The 24,238-nt window shown below is 41.3% G+C and overlaps 1 protein-coding gene across 2 annotated transcripts in view; it reads right to left on the bottom strand.

The window, feature by feature from the left end:
• LOC145399827 (pseudouridylate synthase 7 homolog) overlaps positions 1-24,238 on the bottom strand; it is a 135,597-nt gene that overhangs the window by 29,115 nt on the left and 82,244 nt on the right. For both annotated transcript variants that reach the window (XM_080272393.1, XM_080272402.1), the window contains exon 10: positions 8,677-8,874. In XM_080272393.1, the coding sequence (XP_080128519.1) occupies positions 8,677-8,874 (198 nt within the window). The remainder of the gene's footprint in view (positions 1-8,676; positions 8,875-24,238) is intronic.

Below are 24,238 nucleotides of genomic sequence, written 5' to 3'. Positions count from 1 at the left end.
ATTTTCTGCCATTACTGGCCTCAAAAGTAACAAGGCATATGGGCCCGATGAAGTCCCTCCTGTTGTTCTCAAAAACTGTGCTTCTGTGCTTACACCCTTCCTAGGTAAACTCTTTTGCCTTTGTCTATCGACTTGTACCTTTCCTTCTTGCTGGAAGTTTGCTCTCATTCAGCCACTCCCAATGAAGGGTGACCATTCCCAACCCTCTAGCTATCGCCCAATTGCTTCACCATTCTGTGTCTCAAAAGTTTTTGAGTCTATTCTTAACAGAAAAATTTTAAAGCATCTTTCCTATCATAACCTCCTTCAGTATGGGTTCCGTCAAGGACACCCCACTGGCGATCTCAACTACCTTTCAAACTCCTGGTCATCTTCCTTTCGGGACTTTGGAGAAAGCACTGCCATTGCACTTGACATCTCAAAGGCTTTCGATCGGGTCTGGCACAAATCTTTAATTTCCAAACTGCCCTCTTATGATTTCTATCCTTCTATATGTGCCTTCATCTATAGCTTCCTTTCTAGTCATTCTGCAGCTGCTGTTGTAGACAGTCACCGTTCTTCTCCTAGATCTATAAATAGTGGTGTTCCTCAAGGCTATGTCCTATCACCAACTCTCTTCCTTTTAATCACCAATGACCTTCTAAGCTGTACAGCAGAACCCCGGAATTTGTACACAATTTGTTCCTGGAGGCTGTACGAGTTGCGAACTGTTACAGTAGAACCCTGGAATTTGTACACAATTTGTTCCTGGAGGCTGTATGAGTTGCGAACTGTTACAGTAGAACCCCGGAATTTGTACACAATTTGTTCCTGGAGGCTGTACGAGTTGTGAATTGTTCGAAAACCGAATAATTTTTTTCCATAATAAGCAATGCAAATTGCATTAATCCGTTCTTTAGTACGGATGAAATGGTAGACTTCGCCATACTACAGTACTCTCGTGTCCAACAAGCGTTTGTCCAGCAGAGAGAGCAAAAAATTAGTACGATTTAATACGGTTTAAGTACTGTAAAATGGGTGTGTAAACATAACATTGACAGAGCTCCGAGAAGTGGGCGAAATCCGCAGAGTTCGCCACTAGCACGATCACCCCAGGTCCAACATGGTCATACTGGACGTTCCAGTGATGCTGACAGCCAATCAAAACTTCCGATCAAGTAGCCTCCCCCGCCCACTATCATGATGTGATCATGATGTCACCCAATGAAAAATGCTGCTGCTTTCACGTGATGTTTTGTTTAAATTTCTTCTGCCACAGCGCCACTCAGTTGCATAATTCGCATTGGACGGTGCTTTTTTCTTGCTGCATTTTCTGCCCTTCCTACTGCATTTTACCCAGCTCACGATGCCCAGGAAGCCTTCTGAGAACCCCAAGAAGCAGCAGCACCTCCCTCGGGCCACCAAGCTAGAATTCATCAAGAGGCAGAAGAAAGGAGAAAGGAATTTCAAAGGATTTATGAGGGAAGTTGAGGAGGGGCAGCAGCCATTATCTGCTGGTGACCCCAGCAGCCATCCTCCAGGGACCCAGTAAGACCACCTACAGCCTCGGATATCACCTTCCATTCCCAGCAAGCCCACCAACATTATCCTAAAAGGTTAGTTATCATTCATAGTACAGTACCATTTACTATAATTACACTAGTATCAATATATGTATAGGTATATGGTAGGTGTTTAGGGTGACTTTTCCTAGGATTGCTGACATTATTAATTTTCCCCCGTAAGCTCTGTTGTTTGTCCAACACGTTTTTGGTCCAACACGGGACCAATGCATGACAATATTACCGCGTTGGACACGAGGGTACTGTATAATGAATGGCAAGATTGGAGACATGGGTTCCACTTTCAAACTTTGCAGTGAGTTCTTTTTTCAGCTCAATTGTTGTTGTCACTGCTTTACTTTTAGCTCAAGTTGACTCACTAATCTTCTTAGGGCCCATGATTATGTACAATATTCTATCAAAAATACGTAATTCATCAAAAAGTTTAATCGAGCCTGTATGACCAATGCATAGCTGACGGAAGACAAAGCCAGACTGGCGACCATGTGGCACCTACAATGCCACATCTCTTAGTGCGAATAATGGGTCACTGTACGAAAACTGGAGCGATTTTGGGGCGAAAAAGCTGTACGAAAACTGAGTTGTACGAGTGGAGAGGCGTATGAATTCCGGGGTTCCACCGTAATCTAACCCTATCTACTCATACACTGATGACTCCACCCATCACCTTTCCATTCGGTTCTTGCAACGTCCATCTCAGCAGTTACTTCAACAAACAAGGGATGAGGCTATGGCACACTTAATGTCTGACTTGGCTCGTATCTCTGACCGGGGTAAAAAAAATATTGTTCTTAATGCATCAAAAACTCAGTTCGTACACCTATCGCCCCAACAATAGCTTCCACGGGAGTACTCACTAATGTTTAATAATATCCAGCTTCCTGCATCATCCTTAAACATACTTGGGGTTTCATTCTCTTGGGACTTATCTTGGAATGATCATATTACATCTCTTGTAAAATCTGCCTCCAAGAGATTGGGTGTGCTAAGCTGACTCCGTACCTTCTTTACCCTTGCACAATTGTTGACTTTATACAAGGGTTTTATCCACCCCTGTGTAAAGTACAACTCTCATGTGTGGGGAGACTCCCCACATACAGCTCTTCTCAACATGGAGACAGCTCTTCTCAACAGGGAGGAGTCAAAGGCTTTTCGTCTTATTAACTCTCCTCCTCTTACTGGCTACCTTCACCCTCTGTCTCTTTGTCCTACTGTTGCATCTTTATCTCTTTTCTATCGCTACTTCAATGGTCACTGCTCCTCTGAACTGTCTGCTTGCATCCCGCCACCTCTACGACGGGCACACAGCACCCGTCTAGCAACAAACTCTCATCCTTTTTCTGTCCAACTCTCTAATGCATGAGTTAACCATTACTCCCAGTCCTTCACTTATGCAACAGGTCAACTCTGGAACTGTCTCCCTCTGTCTGTATTTCCTACTTCCTATCTCCAGTCTTTCAAACGCAGTGTGTCCAGGCATCTTGAAATGAACGGATCTTGAATTTGGCTCTCTTTCGTATTGTTTTTGTTTTTTTCTTGGAAGGAAAGGTCTGTGGGCTCCTGGCCTTTGGTTCCTTCTTCCTTGCATTAAGGAATAAAAAAAAAAGTAAAATTGTATGAAAATGAGATTTTCCTTTTTATACCAAGTAGGCCCTTGGCTTTTGATTGACACTGCTACTGCACGTGAGGCAATAGGCAGGATGCAGGTGGGGAAGGCAGTAGGTGTGTCCGGGTTGGTTGCTGAAATGCTGAAGGCCATAGGAAATATAAGAGTGAGGTTAGTCATTGATCTGATAAACAAGATTATATACGAGTGTGTTGTCTCACATGACTGACTGAATTGTGTAACTGTAAATGTGTACAAGGGGAAGAGTGATGCCCTGGAAAGAGGAAAATATAAAAGTATAAAGCTTTTAGATCAGATAATGAAGGTAACAGAAACAGTTCTACAAGGTATGATTAGAGAAAGAGTGAATATTGATGAGATGCAGTTTGGATTTATGCCTGGCAGGAGGACCACTGATGCCTTATTATTGTACAACAGCTTCAGGAGAAATATATAGGAAAGAAAAGAGAACTGTACTTTGTTTCTGTTGATATGGAGAAGACCTTTGACTGAGTCCCTACAGAGGTGATAAAGTGGGCAATGAGAAAGCTTGGGATTGAGGAGTGGCTGGTTAAGGTGGTTATGGTCATGTATGTGGGTGCTCACACCCAGGTAGGAGTGAATGGAGATTTGAGTGATGAGTTTTCCATGAATATTGGTGTGCATCAAGGGTCAGTTCTGAGTCCCTTGTTTATCATGGTACTCGAAGCCCTCTCACGTGACTTCAGAAATGGATTCCCTTGGGAGATGTTGTATGCTGATGATTTGGTGTTGGCTACAGAGAATGAAAGGAAGGTGGAGGAAAGATTTAGGAAGTGGACAGATGGTGTGGGGCACAAGGGCTTAAGAGTAAAGGCAGATAAATCAAAAGTGATGACTAGGGTTGGCAGCGGTGCTGTCAAAGAAGAGGGGAAGTAGCCATGTGCAATCTGCTACAAAGGCGTGGGAAGTAATTCCATCTTATGTAGTATTTTTGATAAGCTGGTGCATTAGAGATGTAGTGGAATTAGAGGCAGACTGAGAGATAATGATGAGTTTATGTGTGCGGTGTGTTGGGGAGAGCAGGTGGAGATTGTCAGGCATGAAAGGACTGAGCTTGCTGGTGAGTCTCTTGAGTGTGTGGAAGAGTTCTGTTATTTGGGAGACATGTTATGTACTGGAGGTGAGGCTGGAGCTAGCTCTGTGGCTAGGGTGAGGAGTGGTTGGGAGAAATTCAGGGAGCTGTTGCCTCTCCTGACATTGAGAGGGCTCTCCCTACGTGCTAAGGGATCTTTGTATGCAGCCTGTGTTAGGAGTGTAATGCTGTATGGTAATGAGACCTTTGCAGTAAAGGAAGAGGATATTCACAGGCTCAAACGTACAGAAATGATAATGGTTAGGTGGATGTGCAATGCGTCCCTGACTGCAAGGCCTGGAGGGAGTAGGTTAACGATGGAAGAGTTGAGAGATAGGATGGGACTGGAGTGTATTGGTGTTGTGATGAGAAGAGGTAGACCGAGGTGGTTTGTGAATGTGGAGAGGGTGGGGGAAGATACTAGCTGCAGAAAGTAAGAAGCGTTCATATTAGGGATGGGGTTGCGGGAAGTTGACCAAAGAAGACCTGGGACAAGGTCATTATGTGTGACCTCAGGGTTAAGGGACTGAACAAGGAGGCTGCCAGAGATCGAGCAGCATGGAGAGCCACCATTGGGTGACCAAGGCTGATGCATGCAAGCATGCTGGAGCCTTCAAAAATGAAACAAAATGATAGTGATCTGGAATCAAGTTGCCAGACGATGCTAGAATGATTAACACCAGCAGTGTTTCCTTACGTTGCCCACAGTTTTTAAGTCTGATGGAGTTTTTGTCTGAATTTAAACATTGTTCTTGTTCTTCTATCTATCTATCTATTGCCAGACGCCTTAAGCCCGTAAGAGTAGCCAGAAACAAATCACCTCCATGTCATGCAGTCCCCTGCCATTTCACTGCCCTGCTTCCTGCTTACACCCCCCTCTCTTATATACCTCTCCACTCCATCCCTCCATCTCATCCTTGGCCTCCCCCTCCCTCTCCCCTCCTCCACCTCACTCACATACAGTCTCCTCTTTAGTCTCCCTCTCTCCATCCTCTACACATGGCCAAACCACCTCAATGCATTTCTCCTATTGCCAGCTGATGCATTCACATCACAACACTCCTTCACTTCCTCAATTGTCAGTCTATCTCTCCACGTAACTCCACATGCTCCTCTCAAATCACCCATTTCCACTACTCTCACCTTTGATTCCAACAAGGTCCAAGCTTCACTTCCATATATCACAATACTATCATGCAGTGAGTTTATTTACTTCGACACTAACATCCCTATTTTGTATCACTGCTTTAAAAAAAACAGCAGCCTTTCTTCCTTGATGTACCCTTTCAAGCTTTTCACCCTCCAAACTTCCATCCTTACTCATCACACCTCCTAGGTACTTAAATGCACTCACATTTTCCATTTCCTCATCATCTAGCCTCACGGTACATCCAGTGACTTCATTTCTCTCAAAGACCATAACTTTACTCTTTCCTACATTCACCTTTAGATTCCGTTTCCTGCACACTCTTCCAAACTCATTTACCGAGCCTTGCAGTTCCCCTTCATCTTCACTTAACAGTACAGTATCATCTGCAAACAAAGGTACAGGGAGTTTCCAAACATTGCCCTTTCAGTCATTAACTCCAACATCCACTGCCCTACTTTGTATCTCTTTTATTATCCCATCCATATACAGATTGAACAACCATGGAAACATGACATATTCCTGTTTCAATCCAACATTCAAACAGAAAAATTCACCAAATTCACTATCCACACGCACTGCAGCCTTAGCCCCCTCATACATACTTTTCACAGCACTCAACAACTTCTAACTTACTCCATATACTGTATGCTTAAGATTCTCCATATTCCGTGTCTATCCACCCTGTCATATGCTTTCTCCAAATCCATGAAGGCTTGAAACAACTTCTTTCCCTTCTCTAGAAACTTTTCCATCAAAAGCCTAAAAATGAATATCTGATTTATGCAACCTCTTCCCTTCCTAAAACCTCCCTGTTCTTCTCCAACTAATTCCTCGTAATTTCCCTAACTTTGTCAATAAGTATCTTACCATACACTTTTCCTATTACACTATGAAGACAAATGCCCCTATGAATACCACACACCTCTTTTTCCCCTTTCCCTTTGTACAGGGGAATAATTATACTTGACATCCAATCCTCTGGGACTCTGATATCCATAATTTATTACATGATGCTGATTGTGGTGTTATTTTGAAGCAGAAAAGTTGTACTTTATCACAGTATGTTTAAAATGGAAAAACAATGAAAATAAAAAGTCAAAATGATAAGCTGAAATCAGGTAAAAATAAAAAATTTTACTGGTATTCCCTGCCACAGAAAAATATTAGGGGAAAAAAAAAAAAATAATAATAAAAATGAGGATATATATAAATGGTTTAAACCATGCAAAGCTACAATAAATCACCTTTACAATGATATATAGATTATGGTTATTTCTGCATTTTACTGCGCAGTAAAGTGAAAGGAAAAAGATGCACAATTTTTTATGAGTCTTGACAGCACATTCGCTTCGCGATCTTTTTCTTTGAACGGTCAGACTAAGTACACTTTTTATGACAGGATACTGGTTGTGGTGTTATTTTCAAGCTGAACAGTTGTACTTTATCACAGTATTTTCAAGAAAGGAAAACAAAGAAAATAAAAAGTCAAAATGACAAGTCGAAGAGAGGTGAAAACCAAAAATTTTATACCTTGCCATAAAAAATATTCAGCACGAAAAAGACATATAAATCTGGTTTAAACTATGCAAAACTACAAAACTAGCACCTGCCACGCACAGAGCATGCATTCCACGACATCATGCATTCGTCTCTCTGTTATGACGTGTAAAAGTGATTTATGGTGAATATTTTAGAAAAGTATCTTGAAATAATGCATAAAAAAGTCACCAGAATCTCTGAGGTTGGATTTGCTAGCCATTTTGCAGCTAGCAACAGTTTGGTTTGGCAACATTACAGTTCAGCGATTACCTCAGTGTTTACATATGTAGAGATGAGGATTAGTACAGAAATCTTCAGTAGCTCAAATTATCAAAATCTACTACAACTGAAGCATTATTTTATTCATCAAACACTCATTTGCCACAGCAAGTGACGAGATGTATTTTTAGATGAATCTGTAGTCAGCCAGCACCCAGGCTGTGAGGTGTTTGCACAAAAATGGCACCATGTCAGCCGACCAATCAGTGAGCAATTTTCAATACTGGCTGTCCAGTCTTTTTCTATAGGGTCTCTATTAATTTCTAAACCGATCATATTCATGCACAGCATTTAATCTAAGGCAATCACAGCACTTCCCTCCCATACCAAGCATGAAGGGCACACACGAGACAGCCCTGCCGCACACCTTGTCCTCGTGCATTGTCTCCTCTCTGTTGACAGTGTGTGGCTCTGGTATGGTGTACAAGAGGCTCCCCCTCCCCCCCCAGTGGTTCCTCCTCCTGTCCAGTATTATCATGGCCAATCATAACCCTCCTAAGCCTACAACTTTTTCTAGGAAAGTTTGTTAGTGTTTGCTGGTGACCAGTTTGTTATAGGTTTGGGGGTAAGGGGGACAACTTTTCCCAAATGACAGTCATAGGTAATTTTTCCCATAAGATTAGTTACTTCTATATCGCGAATTTCTCAAATCATGGCAAGTGCCCAGTCTCACAAGACCACGATTTAGGAGATTCCACTGTTGATGATTGGCTACACTGGGAAAATCCCTTAGAGTGAAATGTGGTTACAAGCCAGGTAACTAGGCACAAAATCATCCCACAAAGGCAGAAAATTCAGTCAAAAGTAAATGTAAAATAAATGCAGACAAAACCCTGATTTATGATTACTCTTTTGTTATCAAGTGCTATAACAATTTAAAATTTTCACTTTCCTTCAAGTTCCAATGTACAATTTTGTATATACTGTACTCCCAAACACAGTAAAAAATTCCCAAAAATACTCAAAACCATCTCACTGAATCCCAAGTACAAGCCAACATTCATCTGTCTTATTCAATACGGCAACCTCATGTGCAGAACTCATGACACAATGTTAAGCACAACCACTGCCTTATCTTGGTGCCTGCACACCCCATCATGGATACTTGATACTTAATCAAACTACTCTGTAATATGTGTCCATTATTACTCATCTACTGTATTAATCATTATCTGTGTTCTTCCCATACCTTTTTGTTACATGTTTAATTCTGTCTCATTAAAGTACAGTATCTTGTGTGTGAGGGGTTGGGGTGACATATATACAATATTTGGTCCTTGGGTTGGCAGTGTCGAAGAATGTATCTCCAGTGAACTCATGTTATAATCAACTTGATTTACAATTGTTCACCATTCAATTGGACACTTGCCAGCATTTTACATGCATTCTCTATTGAACTGCTGTGGAAAATGTCTTAAATCCTTACCCTATTCAGTGCTTCAACCAAGTCATTGCCGGTCTGCTGGACGAGGCCAGTGAGGAGCTGCGACTCAACCGTCGCCTCCCAACCCTTGCAGAGGATCTTGAGGGCAGCCTCAGCATCCCCAGTTTCTTTCCAAGTGGTATGGCAACGGTGAAGGTCCGGCACATCAGAATCACGTGGGGCCAAGATCAAGTTCACCGCCTGCAATATTCATCATCATCATTTTTCCCCCCACCCAAACATGTGGTGAGGTCCACAAAGCAAGGAAAAAGAAAAACATGACAGAGGGAGAACTTACTAACAGCAATAGTGTAAGCAAAAATAAATCTAACAAAACGGTTATCATAATTTTAACCCTTTAAATCCTACAACTAATATTTCATTTTAACAAAGTCATCACAGGACTATTCTCTTCAGCTTAAGGGAGTTATCAGGAATATATTACCTCTCCAATTCAGAAAGCCTCTTCAAAGCTAAAGTTTAAAACAGCTGATGGTAGCAAGACTGAAGTATGAGGCAGCACTGTGTGAAGGAGCTAAGACTACATTATTTATAAATTCTTAATGATGATTCATTACAATCTTTATGGCATAGTCTGACACACAAAGGTCGGGATCAGTCGTAATAAGAATACTTCAGTAAATGACTGAACATTAACCAACAGAAAATTAATTCACTGCCTTTAACTTTACACATCTGCACATACCATTCACTGACTCTTTTCCTATGATGACTGCATTTCATTCGGGCTATCAGCAGACATTTTAATTCAGTGCAAGAATAATATCTATTAGTGTTTATCATTCTTTTTCTGTGCCTGCCCTCCTCTCTTCCTGTTTCTCCCATCTTTCCTGTCACTTCTTATTGCTTTTCTTTCCTTTGCAGGTGGCTTTACATTGAGTGGCAAGTCAAATGGTTTCCTGTAAGCCAAGAAACCATTTACAACTCTGGGTGGTAACAATATAACCAAACCATACGTGCTCCCTACGTGTCAACATGTGGGTTGGTGGAGAGTTAGTGCCCCTCCCCGTAAAACAAAAAACTCATAGTCAAATGGCCACCCCTTTCGGGATTATGGCGTCTGCCAATAGATAGATAGATAAAAAGTGTTCCACAAAGGCCGTGTCTGACCACCCTAGTCTGAAAGTCTCTCCAAAGCTGAATTCAGTCACATAAAGATAGCAATAGTAAAATTTAAAAGATGTCTTCGGGCTGAAGAAATTAGTACGTAACAATCTCCATCCTCTATTTCAGAGTGCAGTACATGAAAATATAAAATCTAGAAAAACCACCAGAAATCATCATAGCTTTACTCTGTGGGAAAGAACACATTAATTGTCAGGAGAAAAATTCTTGATACAGTTGCTACTACAGTCAGATTTCTGCTTATTCAAGCATGGTAGTCACCATTCTGCACTGTTGTAACTAGCCAATATACAGTATACTTAAACATGCTGGTTGGTACATTTTGTTGGCAGCACTTCTGTGCCAAGAGCTACAACCCATCAGTAATGAACACATTAGACAAAATCGCTCCATTTGTGCCTGCCAAAACAGAGAGTACAGTAATCCCTCCAATAACCGATGTAATACAGCCAAAGGCATGTCCAGAAACTGGGTTTGTCTGGGAACAGGGAAAATGCCTCCTAGACAGGTGCTTATGGACCCTAACTCAGAAAACCACCTACATAACTCTCTACCAGACATGTACTGCACCTCTTTAAGACCCTATTCACACAAATACGAGACAGAAACCATGAAATAAATGAAAAGGAACCAGTGAAAGAGGAGTTAGAAATGAGTATGGAAAATATTTAGCAGTGCACAGGGTACTTACAACATGTACGTGGCCGTTACGAAGATTAACCCACCTCCTCTAAGGCTCTGGCAGTGGTGAAAATGCTCTTCAAGCACGTACAGTAATCCAGTGTTGTGCTGCACTTAATCCTTTCCACTGTGAATTTATAACTGTTTAACACTGCACACTCTGTTCTTATTTGTGCCACCCAGTTGCAACACGCCAGTTTGCACTCAGCACTAAATCCTTTGTACTCTGAATTCCAATTTCTTAACACTGTAAACTCCCATGTGGTCTAGTGGTGAGGTATTGCAGTTTATTCACAAAAAAGAGCACGTGCGGCAGCAACTGTGATGAGCGTCTAGTCATGACGGTAGTTAGGCAGTAACCGGGGAGGGGAGAGCAGGAGGCCACCCTACTATGCGCAAAAACACAGCGGTTCAGCGCTGCATGCCAAGTTCAAAGTATGGTTGGGAGGGGGGGGGGGGATGCCGGATTTTTCTCGCTTTTTTACATTTTTTGGCCATTTTTGGGTTCCAATGGCCCAGGCCCAAAATGTCCAGACACTGAGGGGTCTGGGAATTGGGCGTCCAGTTATTACAGGGATTACTGTACATCCTCCTCATATGATTGCCTAGTATGTGATAAGAATTAGAAAGTGAATGAGGAGTTCTGGACAATGTGGAAGCATGCATAGTTTGAAAGGAATGAGAGAGTGTTTTTGACTGGAGAAATGAATGGAAAAGGGAATGTGAGGGTAGATGGAGTAGTTGGTGAGTGAGGTGTGCCTGCATAAGTGGATGAGAACGGCAATGCTCTAGTGGACATTTGTGTAGGAAGGGAGCTGGCGATACCCAATACCCTCTTTAGACATAAAAATGATCCACAGGTATACATGGCACGTGATGAGAAGGATGGGTGGTGAACTGAATGAACAGAAGACAATGATTTATTATGTGTGTGTAGATGATAGAATGAGAAGGTGTGTACTGGATGCAAGAGCATATAGAGGATGGGAGAGTGAAAGTCATGGTTCAAATGAAATGGAGAAGTAAGAGAAGGGAAGGACAGGAGGAAGTAGTCCATACAAGGAGGGTAGAAATGTTGCAAGAGGATGGAATAAAGGAATGATATAAGAGAAAAGTGGGGGAGCAAATGGGTAAATATGATTTAGAGCAGATCGGGGATGTGGTGCAAGATATTCAAAGAGGAAATCTGTGCAGCATGTGAAGTGGTGTGTGGGGTGAAGGAAGACAAAAGGGGGTGCAAGGAACAACATGATGCAATGAGGAGGTGAGACAGGCTGTGGTGCAAATGAAGAAAGCATATAGTAACTGGATGAGAAATGGGGGCATATAGGAAGTTGAGAGACGGAAAAGTTAAATGTAGAGAGGAAGAGAGGGGTGAAAGATTACTAAGAGAGAGTAGGAAGACAGTGGATGAGGAATCTAGAAGGAATTTGAGTGAAAAGTGGAGTGAATGTACAAAAATGTTCTGGAAAGAAATAAAGAGAGTTAGATGAGGTGATAAAGAAGTAAGTTGGGGAGTGAAAGATAAAAATGGTTGATTGCTAGTGGAGAATGGAGAAAGAGTGAGCAAATGGAGAGAACAATTTAAGGAATTGTTGAAGAGAGAGAATGAATGCAATGCAAGCGTAAGTGGCTAGGGAATGGCTAGGAGAAGGAGGGATGTGAGAAGGGAGGACGAAATCAGTAGGATGGAAGTAGTGGAAGTAACGAAAAATGTCAAAACGGGCAATGCTGTGAACGTTACTAATAAAAAGTACCGGTGCTCCCATTCCTGTTACTAGCTCTAAAAAGTAGTGGTGTTACTAGTTTCGCTACTTGATACGAAATGTAGCAGTGCTCCCGCTACTTTGGATAAGAAAAAGGTACACGAAGGAAAGATCAACAAAAATCTGTGATTTAGCAATACACTATATGCTGTTTTGATAATACATATACATGTCGGTGTCACTTTAATGAAGCTTAGAGCCGAAGGTACAGGAAAAACCTATTTACTGTATAATGTAACAAATGATCTTTTTCATTGTTACCTAGTATACTTACTGAAAGTAACATACGTAAATAAAAGAAAAAAAAAAATGTGGCCTACCATCGATACATATTATATAGATTTATTATATTTTCAATGATACCTATTTAAGATATGTACGAAAACGAAAGTAAAAGTGAACTCGGGCTTTCTTTTAAAGGCTCTTTATACAATAGCAATGTTTTTTCCATTACTTTAAACTGAACGTAACATCTTGTTATGAAATAAACGTAGAGTAAGAATTAGTCTGAAAGAGAGAGTGAGGGGGAGAGCGCGAGTTAGAGACGGGGATAGTTAGGTGTGTGTGTGTGTGTGTGTGTGTGTGTGTGTGTGTGTGTGTGTGTGTGTGTGTGTGTGTGTGTGTGTGTGTGTGTGTGTGTGTGTGTGTGTGTGTGTGTGTGTGTTCTAACCTAATTGTTCTTACCTAATTGTATCTTTACAGGAATGAGTCAAGCTCGTACTGTCCCGTGTCTTAAACCATATTTATTGTACATATCCTTAAATTTGTGAATTGTTTTGGCACACACTATTTCATTTGGTAGTGCATTCCATTGATCAATTGCTCTGTTTGGGAAAATGAATTTCCTTACGTCTTTATCACCTCTCTTCTTATGCAGTTTTTTGCAGTGACCTCTTGCTGATGCTTCTCCATATGTTAAGTAATCGTTTATGTCTATTTTCTCCTTTCCTGATATGCATTTATATAGCATTATCATGTCACCTCTTTTCCTTCTCTCCTGTAGTGTTGGTAGATTCAGTTTATTTAGTCTTTCTTCGTAGCTTAGGTCCCTTAAGCTTGGTATCCATCTTGTAGCGGCCCTTTGAACTTTTTCAATCTTGTCTATGTGCTTTTTGAGATGAGGACTCCAGACTACTGATGCATATTCCAGGGTTGGTCTAATGAATGATGTTATTATCCTTCTTAGCATGTCTTCATTTATGTATGTGAATGCTATTCTCATATTTGCAAGCAGTGTATACATGTTCCGTACCTTCTTGCTGATGTGGTCAGCCGGAGATAGTCTGTTATTGATAATCACACCTAGGTCTTTCTCTCTTTCTGATGTGTATAGGGTTTTATTTCCTAACTTATAATCCCAATCAGGTCTTTTTCCACTTTTACCAAACTTGATTACATGACACTTGTCCACATTGAATTCCATTTGCCATGTACTACTCCATTCATGAAGTTTATTTAATTCTTCTTGTAGCTCTTTACAAGAGTCTGTGTTAGTAATTCTCCTTTATATTTTTGCATCATCTGCAAACATATTCAGATAGCTCTCATTTCCAGTGTTACTGTTTATATCATTTACGGTATATACACTAAAAACAGGATTGGTGCCAGCACTGAACCCTGTAGTACTCCACTAGTCACTTCTTTCCATGATGAGTAGTTTCCTCTTAGTACTGTCCTCATTTCTCTTTTTATGAGAAAGTCTTGCATCCAACAAAACAGTTTGCCTCGAATTCCTCCTTGATGGTACAGTTTCCATAAAAGTCTTTGGTGTGGTACTGCGTCAAAAGCTTTCCTGAAATCTAAATAGATACTGTCCACCCATCCTTCCCTTTCCTGTATTGTGTTTGTTACTCTGTCATAGTAGCTTAACATATTAGTAACGTGTGTGTGTGTGTGTGTGTGTGTGTGTGTGTGTGTGTGTGTGTGTGTGTGTGTGTGTGTGTGTGTGTGTGTGTGTGTGTGTGTGTGTGTGTGTGTGTGTGTGTGTGTGTGTGTGTGTGTGTGTGTGTGTGTGTGTGTGTGTGTGTTTTAGCATTGCCTACATCTAGCAGACATCCTTATTTATCTTTACTTAATTTAAATGATCAATAATTAATTAGCAAATTCCTGTCTAATTATTGCACATTACTAATAATAATTAATAAATTACTGATGTAATGTAAAACAAACATCATTAATAGACTGAATTGATGAAAGTACTGTATTATTTTTCGTCATTAATAAATACAACCAAACCATTGGCATATATGTATGTACTAACTGACCCCGGACCTGTATTTGTCGCGTGAGTAGCGAGGAGCGCGGTAACGCATGAGTACAGCCAAAAAGTAGTGGCGCTCTCAGTTCTGCTACTGGCTAAAAAAAAGTAATGGTGTTACCACCATCGTTATTAAAATAGTAACGGCGCTATTCCCAGCTTTGAAAATGGGGAAAGCCCCCGGAATTGATGAAGTGTGTGGTGAAACACTGAAGCATGGGGGAGGGATAGTAGTACAACAGATATGGAAGATGTGCAGATTGGCCTGGGAGGAAAGCAGTCACAATGGATTGGAAGTCAGGTACAATTATTCCCCAGTACAAAGCAAAAGGTGGGGGCACTCATCATCCATCCACTCCCTCAATGTAGTGCTGCTCTCAGGTGCCTGCCCTTTCCTCTCTTCCTTCTTTCCATCCTTCCACTTCTTTCTTTCCCTCATTCATTCCTCTTCCTTCTGTCTCCGGGTGACTCTACACTGAGTGACATGCCAAATGGTTTCCTGTGCACCAGCAAACTATTTACTATGCTGGGTGGTAACCATATAACCAAGTTATGGCACCTGGTGGTTTAGTGGGCAATTATGGCACTCCAATCAGCTTAAGCCAGTGCAGGTTTATATTCAGAAGGTGGTTGGGGTTTACTGCTCACATAAGGCCAATCAGGGATGGGTGAGGCTGGTCACCCTTATCATAAATGTCAGGACCAACTTGCCTAGCCCCGGGCTCCTACGTGTCTCATGGGACAACAATGGATTAAACGATGAATGAATGAAAAAAAAAAAAGGAAAAGCGGGAAAAGAGGTGTGTGGTAATCATTGGGGCATTTGTTTCTTTAGTGTACAGTAATAGGAAAATTTATGGCATGGTACTTACTGACAGAATTAGTTAGAGAAGAAGAGGGAGGTTTTACGAGGGGAAGAGGTTGTGTAGATCAGATGTTCACTTTGAGGTCTTTAGTGGAAAAGTTTCTAGAGAAGGGAAAGAAGTTATATGCAGTCTTCGTGGATTTGGAGAAAGCATGTGACAGGGTGGATAGACATGGACTGTAGAAAGTATTAAGAATATATGGTGTAAATGGGAAGTTGCTGAATGCCATGAAGACTATGTGTAAGTGGTTAAGGCTGCAGTGTGTGTGGATAGTGAACTGGGTGAACTGCATGTTGAATTGAAAAAGGGATGTGTCATGTCCCCATTGTTGTTCAATCTGTATATGGATGAGGTTGCAAAAGAGGTATAAAGTAGGATAGAGGATGTTGGAGTGACCCTCATGACAGAAGGCAATGTTTGGAAACTCCACGTAAAGTACTGTTGTTTGCAGATGATACTGTATTGTTTAGATGAAAGGGAACTTCAAGGCTTGGTGAATGAGTCTGAGAGTGTGTAATAAATGGAATCTAAGGGTGAATGTAGGGAAGAGTAAAGTTATGGTCTTCGAGAGAAATGAGGCCACTGAATGTACAGTGTGGCTAGATGAGGAGGAAATGTAAAATGTGAGTGTGTTTAAGCACAGGCAAACCCAGGTTAACGATGCAACTGGTTAAGTAAAAACCCATCACTAGGCAGGGTATTGTATCTTGGGGCAGATTTAACGTGTAGAGCATTGGGATGCATTTTTAAGCACTGGGTTCCCCCCCCCCTCCATCAAGTCCTAACCCCCCTCTTCAAAAAAAGGCTTAAAGCCAATCTAAATGGCCTAACAGCTGTAAAAGATGCCAACTTAAGCCTAAAGCCTGTGTCTGTCTTGCTTGTACCCAGTCAAGGTCACTGAAGAATGCCATCTCCAACTCATATTCAAACTTGGTATAGAAGCAGCAGCACTGTATACAATCCCACCATCAGATAGAGCAAGGACAACTGAATAAACATCTGTTATGCATATTAATAATGTGTGAATGATGCAGAACTGTCCAAGTTGTGAACTGTTGAGATGGAAAACTGCTGATATTTTGAGGGGGGGGAATTCTCTTTATGGGGAATGCAATTGATGATGTGATTAGGACAGTCTTTTCAACGGCCCCTCTTTGTGTTGTTTTAGTTACTGTTCTGATTGCTGAGCTTTTCATTTCCTTCTCTCTTATTTTCCAACATTTATTTAGAAATTACTTTGTATTTTCAAGGCGTCTTCCTTGAACAGTCCCAATGAAGAGTTATCAGTCACAGTTTTCATCAATGCATGAAATATTACTCTTTAAGGCTTTTATCTATCTATCTATCCATTGCCAGACGCCTTAATTCCATTCGGGGTGGCCACAAACAAATTGCCTCCACGTCGCCCTGTCCTCCGCCATTTCACTGCCCTGCTCCCAGCTCACACCCCCCTCTCTCATATACCTTTCCAATCCATCCCTCCATAATTATTAATATTTAAAATTATTATTATTATTATGTGTTCCATGACAGGTTAGATGTTCAATGGTCAAACATGAAATATTCTCTGTTGTACTCGTGTAAATCAGATATTCATTCTTAGATCTTTAGTGGAAAAGTTTCTAGAGAAGGGAAAGAAGCTGTAAGCGGCTTTCATGGATTTGGAGAAAGCATATGACAGGGTGGATAGACAACGATTGTGGAAAGTATTAAGAATATATGGAGTAGATGGGAAGTTGTTGAATGCTGTGAAGAGTATGTATGATGGTGCTAAGGCTGTAGTGCGTGTGGATGGTGAACTAAGTGAATTTTTCTCTTTGAAGGTTGGGTTGAAACAGGGATGTGTCATGTCTCCATGGTTGTTTAATCTGTACATGGATGGGGTAATAAAAGATGTGCAAGGTAGGGTAGTGGATGTTGGAGTGGCCCTGGTGAGAGAGGATAGTGTTTGGAAACTCCCTGTACTGTTGTTTGCAGATGATACTGTGTTGTTGAGTGAAGACGAAGGGGAGCTGCAAGGCTTGGTGAATGAGTTTGGGAGAGTGTGTAAGAAACGGAATCTAAAGGTAAATGTAGGGAAGAGTAAAGTGATGGTCTTTGAGAAAGGTGAAGTCAGTGAATGTACAGCGAGGTTGGATGGTGAGGAATTGGAAAATGTGAGTATGTTTAAGTACTTGGCTAGTGTGATGAGCAAGGATGAAGGTTTGGAGGGTGAAGTGCTTGAAAGGGTACAGCAGGGAAGAAAGGTTGCTGGTTCTTTGAAAGCAGTGATAAGAAACAGGAAAGTGAGCATGGAGGTGAAAAAGTTACTACATGACAGTATTGTGATACCAACTCTAACGTAGGAAGTGAAGCTTGGACGTTGTTGGAAGGACACAAGTCAAGAGAGAGAGCAATGGAAATGAGTTATTTAAGAGGAGCCTGTGGAGTCACATGGAGAGACAGGCTGACAAATGAGAATATACAGGAGCGATGTGGTGTGGATGTGGATGTGATAGGAAGCGTTAGGAGGAACACACTGAGGTGGTTTGGCCATGTGGAGAGGATGGAGGGTGAAAGACTGACGAAGAGAGTGTATGTGAGTGAGGTGGAGGGGGGAAGAGGGAGGGGGAGGCCAAGGATGAGATGGAGGGATGGGGTGGAGAGGTATATGAGAGAGGGGGGTGTGAGTTGGAAGCAGGGCAGTGAAATGGCAGGGGACAGGGCGACGTGGAGGCAATTTGTTTGTGGCCACCCCAAACGAGATTGAGGCGTCTGACAATAGATAGATAGACAGTACTCGTCTAGTTGTCCACACTGTTTTGTACCTTGTCTGACGGGCAAGAATCTGTAACCCACATGACAATGTTCACTCCACCTATGACTAAAACAAATTTATCTATCTATCTATCTATCTATTGCCAGACGCTAAGTCTAAAAACAGTTTATAAATCAACCTAAACACAAAATTTGAGTCTAAAATATCATCAAAATTGGCAAAATAAAAAATCAAAACCAATCACAAAACCAAGGGTAGGCCTACAATAGGCAGGGTAGGGTGGTATTTCTACCCCATCGCTATTCCAGGATATCGCATCTAGGTGTATTGTAAATTAGGGTTTGCCTGTACTTGGGTAGTGTGATGAGTAAGGATGGAAGTTTAAAGGGCCAAAGTGCTTGAAAGGGTACAGCAAGGAAGAAAGGTTGCTGGTTCTTTGAAAGCTGTGATAAGGAGCAGGGGAGTGGGCATGGAAGTAAAAAAGTTGCTACAAGACAGTATTGTGATACCAACCCTAACATACTGAAGTGATGCTTGGACCTTGCTGGAAGGACACAAGTGAAGAGTGAGAGCAGTGGAAATGGGCTATCTGAGAGGAGCATGTGGAGAGGAAGACTAATAAATGAGGAAGTGAAGGTGTGCTATGTGGATGTGATAGAAAGCATCAGGAGAAATAAATTAAGGAGGTTTGGCCATGTGGTGAGGATGGAGAGCGAAGACTAACGAGGAGAATGTATGCGAGTTAGAATGAGGAAGTGAAGGTGTGCTATGTGGATGTGATAGAAAGCATCAGGAGAAATAAATTAAGGAGGTTTGGCCATGTGGTGAGGATGGAGAGCGAAGACTAACGAGGAGAATGTATGCGAGTTAGGTGGAGAGGGGGAGAGGGAGGGGGAGGCCAAGGATGAGATGGAGGGATGGAGTGGAGTAATATATGAGAGTGGAGGGTGTGAGCTGGGAGCTGGGCAGTGAAATGGCACTGGACAGGGTGACATGGAGGCGATTTGTTACAGAATTCACGACCTTTTTCAATACATGATCAAATTTTCACTCACATGGTCATTTATCATCCCATACAAAGCTTCACTGGTCACTGTACAGTACAATCACAATTTTCCCATATAAGATCACAGACACAGAAGCCTATAGTCATCTGTTTGTTCCAAGGTATCCCTTGAACTTGGCCACTATCAGGTGTGTTAGTGTCTGTGAAGGAACAACAGTATGGAGCTCAAGCAGCAAGAGAAGTGTAGTAGTGACATAGATAGCTGCTGTGTGAGTTGGAAACTTATTTTTTAGACTTATGTTTTGTGGCTGACCACTGGACAAAAACATATCTCCACTGAACCTAATGGCCTTGCTATAAAACTGAGCATTACATGGTCAATTTTCAAAAATGCATCCCAACCATTTAATGCAGGTGTACTGTACTGTACTTTGCCTGACCATTTTCCCCATGCTCTTTCTTTCCCTCTCTTTCTCCCACTGCATTTTCTCATAATCATACCTTAATTCTAACCACTTAGTCTCTGAATCTCCCACCTACCCAAACTCTGCAGTTCAACACAAATTAGTCATAAAAACACTACTTCTCTAAAAATGCCATTATTTCAAAATGAGAATACCTAATTGTTATGTTATGAATTATGACCACAGATTTAAAAAGTCATGAATTCAGTATCTCTATATCTCTACCACCTTTGCTTCCAGCAAAGTAAAAAATTTTCCTAACCATCAGCAAGATAAATGATGTTCTATTACCTCCTCTGGATGAGGGAGAACAAAGATAAAATACCCACAGCAAACTCATGAAGGACTACAGCATCAGAATACAGTAGACCCTCAATTTAATGTACAGTACCTCAAAACAACAGATATAGGATATACAGCAGTGCAGGTCAAAAAGGAACCAACTTAGGGTTGCCCAGGTTGAAAGTCAGAATGGTGCTCCTTTACAATGACAATACCATTACAAACAAATTTTGATATATACATGCCCATTCCAGCAACTTGGATAAAAAAATAGTTTTCTCAAAAAAACTTAGAAACACATGCTATTTTTTTTGATGAACTCAAATGCAATTTGTATTAAATTTCAGTTTTACAAATAAAAGTAACAGTTGAAATAAATGTATTCAAATCATATGAAAGGCATTATTTCATGAAAAAGAACAGTAGAAATGGCATGAACGGTTGAACATATCAAAATTCTTGTTTACTTTCATGCTTCGGGAACAAGCTGCAAGATCGCTTACATTGGACGAGCATACCATGACATGATTCATGCCCAAATACTTTACTTGTGGTGGAGATGACGTGGGCATTCCACTCCTTGGGAACGGCAAGGTTACCCGTCCAGTACAATGGGTTGGCGCTTGTCCATTTGGTCCAGTTTATTCTTCAGCAATGGAGAAACTGTGGCAGAAGAAAGCTCTACCAGCTCAGTGTACTTCTTGGCATCGAAGTTTATCTTCAGAGCCGATTTTCCAGATATTCTGAGGTTTGGTCATCACTCTCATTCATCTGTGCTTGTTTCATCAACTCCATCGCCATCGTGCAAACACCAACATCTTTATCAGCAGCTGCTGACAAAAGGATGTTCTCTGGGTGACGGAAGTAGCCGCTATTGGCAAGCACAGGGTGAATGATCGCCTGATCCTCCAACAGCAGCTTTTGAAGGAGCTCCACCAAGAAGAAGAAATTTTTGGCTTCATCCTGACATGATCTGTTGGCTTTCACCCTGAACCACACAGAAGCATAGTAGTTCACTGTGAATGAAATGAGACATTTTAGGGTTGGTGATAGTTGCTCCTTTGACATGTAAAGTCGCAGTACGCAATTAGCTTTCGTAAGCCACCTTGCATGATTTAGCTGTCATGGTTGTACAGATGGCCCCATACCTTCATTAGTATCTCCACTTGGCAATTTCACTGCCAAACATGCACAGTACAGGTAGCCCTGATCTTTGCTGAGATCACTTACAACTCCTTCTGGTAAAATGCAAATTTTTCCAGCAATACGTTCATAACCAACAACTGGAAGATCTTTTGGGTCAAATTCAAGCAACTGACCTACTTCTTCTCTGCAGCCTTGTGGACCTGTTGTTGAACCATCAACTGCCCCAAAATACCTTCGGAAAATGATTTCAACAAGATGCAACAAACAAACAAGCAACTGTAGTGGTCTGCCAAGCTGTTTTTCGAGCTCATGGATCACTCCATTTCTCTTTCCAGTACTGGTAGTTGTCCCATCACAGACGATAGCTTGCAACGAATCTGCAGAATCTGTTTCTTGAATGACAGATGACTTCTTTGGCAATATCTGCTGCTCTTCCACTTTTGAGAGAAACATGGTCGATGTAAACGGCATCAAGAAGAGCAACTACCGAGTAACGATCTTCCTTCAAGATTCTCAGACCATCTGGGGTTTACTTGAGCGTCTGATCTATTTTTCCGTCAAAACCAATGCAAACGATCTCCTTCAAGTAATTTTTATGCTGCTGCAATGTGACATCTCTCCAGAATTTTCTCTGATGGCTGAGTTTACTAGGATCAACTTTCCTTTCTTCACAAAGAATATTCATATCTTTCAGTGCTGCATTCACAATGGAGCAGATGTCTCTATTGCTTACTTGACATCAATCAGCTACACGACTCAGCTCAGGACAGACTAATCTGTTCTGACACTGTTCTGACTGTTTGCTTCCATCTACTTCTGCAGCATCATCATCAACGTATTGATCATATTGTTCATCACAGGCATCACTTTTGTTTTACATGCTGTCATGATATCTTCAATATTTTCCTTAGTCTCTCTAGTGGACTCTTCATACAACTTCCTTTTCATCACTCTATTTGCTGCACACTTATTTTGTCCTGTCTTCTTCTGGTCTATTGCACCAATATATATTTTTCTGCAACCATTTCAGTTAACCCAGAAAGGCCACTCCTCAGGCGATATCTTGTCTGTTCTAGGGCACTGACACTCAGACCTCTCACATGCACTGAAGTTTTTGAAACATTTGCAACGACAAATGTCAAATAAGGTGTCAAAGCTGGCGAGTTTCTCTATGTAGATGTTGGAAGTCCTTTTGCTCACTGGATATTTTCTAAGCTCTTGTGCCTTTGCCATCAGGTATCTCACATGAATACCAACACTGGTGTAATCAACAGCTGAGATGGAAGCTTTCTCGTAGATTCCTGCTACTTCAAGTGCAACAGTTTCCACATAGGCTTGAGTGCTCAATGATGGATTTGAGGATTTATGTTCCACATATGCCCTTATGACATCACAGCTAGTGGGCAACTGATTTATCGGAAGACTGCGTGATGAGCCGAAAACAGTCTTTCGTGCTTTGTTGTGTGCTGTAACTGGCCATGATTCCACTAATATACGCAAACTCATACAAAGTTCAAAAATGTAAACCAGTACCAGTTCGTGTAGTTGGTAACAGAAATGCAGAACAATGCGTTATCATTTAGAGAGTTGCCAGTCACTGGTAATCACTGAATGCTTGGAGTTTCAGTGCCGTAAAAATTAAACTGAAAGTTGCTGGAGTACCACGGACTCATTTTTGAAAATACAATTAGTTCATGTGAAAACATACAATACGTCATCAAAACAGCCATGTTTCATTGAATTTTAAATATCTGAACCACCCTAATATACAGTTAACTCAACATTATCTGTTGTTGCCATATCCACCCCAACACAATATCCGGTGCTGCTGGCTCGGCTCTATTAAAGCAATATCTGCTGAAATTATCAAAAATCCAGCGCCAAAACAAGACCTAACCAACAGTTCTATGCAATATCCAGTGTTAAGGTGTATTGACCAGCTCCTAAGCAGAAACCAAGCAGCACTGTTTTACTGTATTGTATCATTATTTTATTGTATTCATTGCTTAATTTTCATCTATTACTCTCAGGAAAGTTTTCAGAGAAGAGGTTCAGGACAGACAGTAACACAATACAGTACCTGGCTCAACGCCAAATACTGAGCTGATGGAAGTTACTATGCAATATCCAGCATTTTACTTTAACCGGTGTAGGGCTTGGCTGTATCATGTGGGATAATTGAGAGTTTACTGTAATGAACACTACAGAGCAACTGGACTTTAACTGCATAACAACCAAAGTCTGTTAAATGGGTCTCAATACAAGTGTTTCCAACCCTTTCTACTCGAAACTGGCCTGAAACTGCCCTCTCCCCATCATGACTGCTGAGTTTAACAGAATACAGCACAGTAACACTATGCTAGACAAGAAGTGCAATGACAAGGATGTGAAATAAACTGCAAAAGAGCAAAATTATGGGCAAAATTCGAGTACAATGGGCAGTTTTCATTTTCTGTACTAGAATTTGGTATTGTTCTCATTTATTTTCAAACGTGCTTGAAATCGCACCTCAGAGGGAGGCAATGAGATATACCGAATTATTGGCTTTATCAGATAAGGCTTCCCCCCCTAATTAGTCTGCTATAGTCCATTATTTTGAGGTAGTAATGTGAGAATACAGTAAACCCTCGATATAGAGAACCCTCTTTTAGTGAATTTCGGTTTTACTGATCACCTCGAGGTGACTAAACGTTATGTTCATTTAATGAATTTTCATTTGGTAAAAGAATGGATGCACGGGAAACACCAACCGGCGTGGAGTCCCTACACACGCACATGTGCACGCGTTCCTCTGCATCCCACAGAATGCCGCATCAGTCTCTGGGTGACCAGCACCATGAGAGGAGCCATAAACAGAGCATTTACTGAGAAAAAGTCAGTCAGACCTAGCTGTACACTACTGTGTACGACTGCACAGCCAAACGACGCACTATATTTAACAATCTTTGTGCAGGGAATGGGAAATTACCAAACAGCATGGTGTTAAGCTTTAATGTCAAGGGTCTGGTACCAATTAGTTCATTATAGCAAGGGTGTACTGTATTAGAGGAGTGGGGAAAAAAAAAAATGCCAGTTCCTGAACAATCCTAACCAGATAAAAGCACTAAATATTTCGTCACTTTTGGGAACAGCAGTTGAAGAAGAATGGACAGCTGGTCCTTGATGTTATTCCCATCAGGACAATTCCCAATCA

Source organism: Coenobita brevimanus, chromosome 6 (genome assembly GCF_032717465.1).
Source record: "Coenobita brevimanus isolate Jiangsu-jjx chromosome 6, ASM3271746v2, whole genome shotgun sequence".
Lineage (NCBI taxonomy): Eukaryota > Metazoa > Arthropoda > Malacostraca > Decapoda > Coenobitidae > Coenobita > Coenobita brevimanus.
The sequence above is the reverse complement of the archived record's forward strand: the minus strand, read 5'-3'. Positions and strand labels throughout refer to the sequence as shown.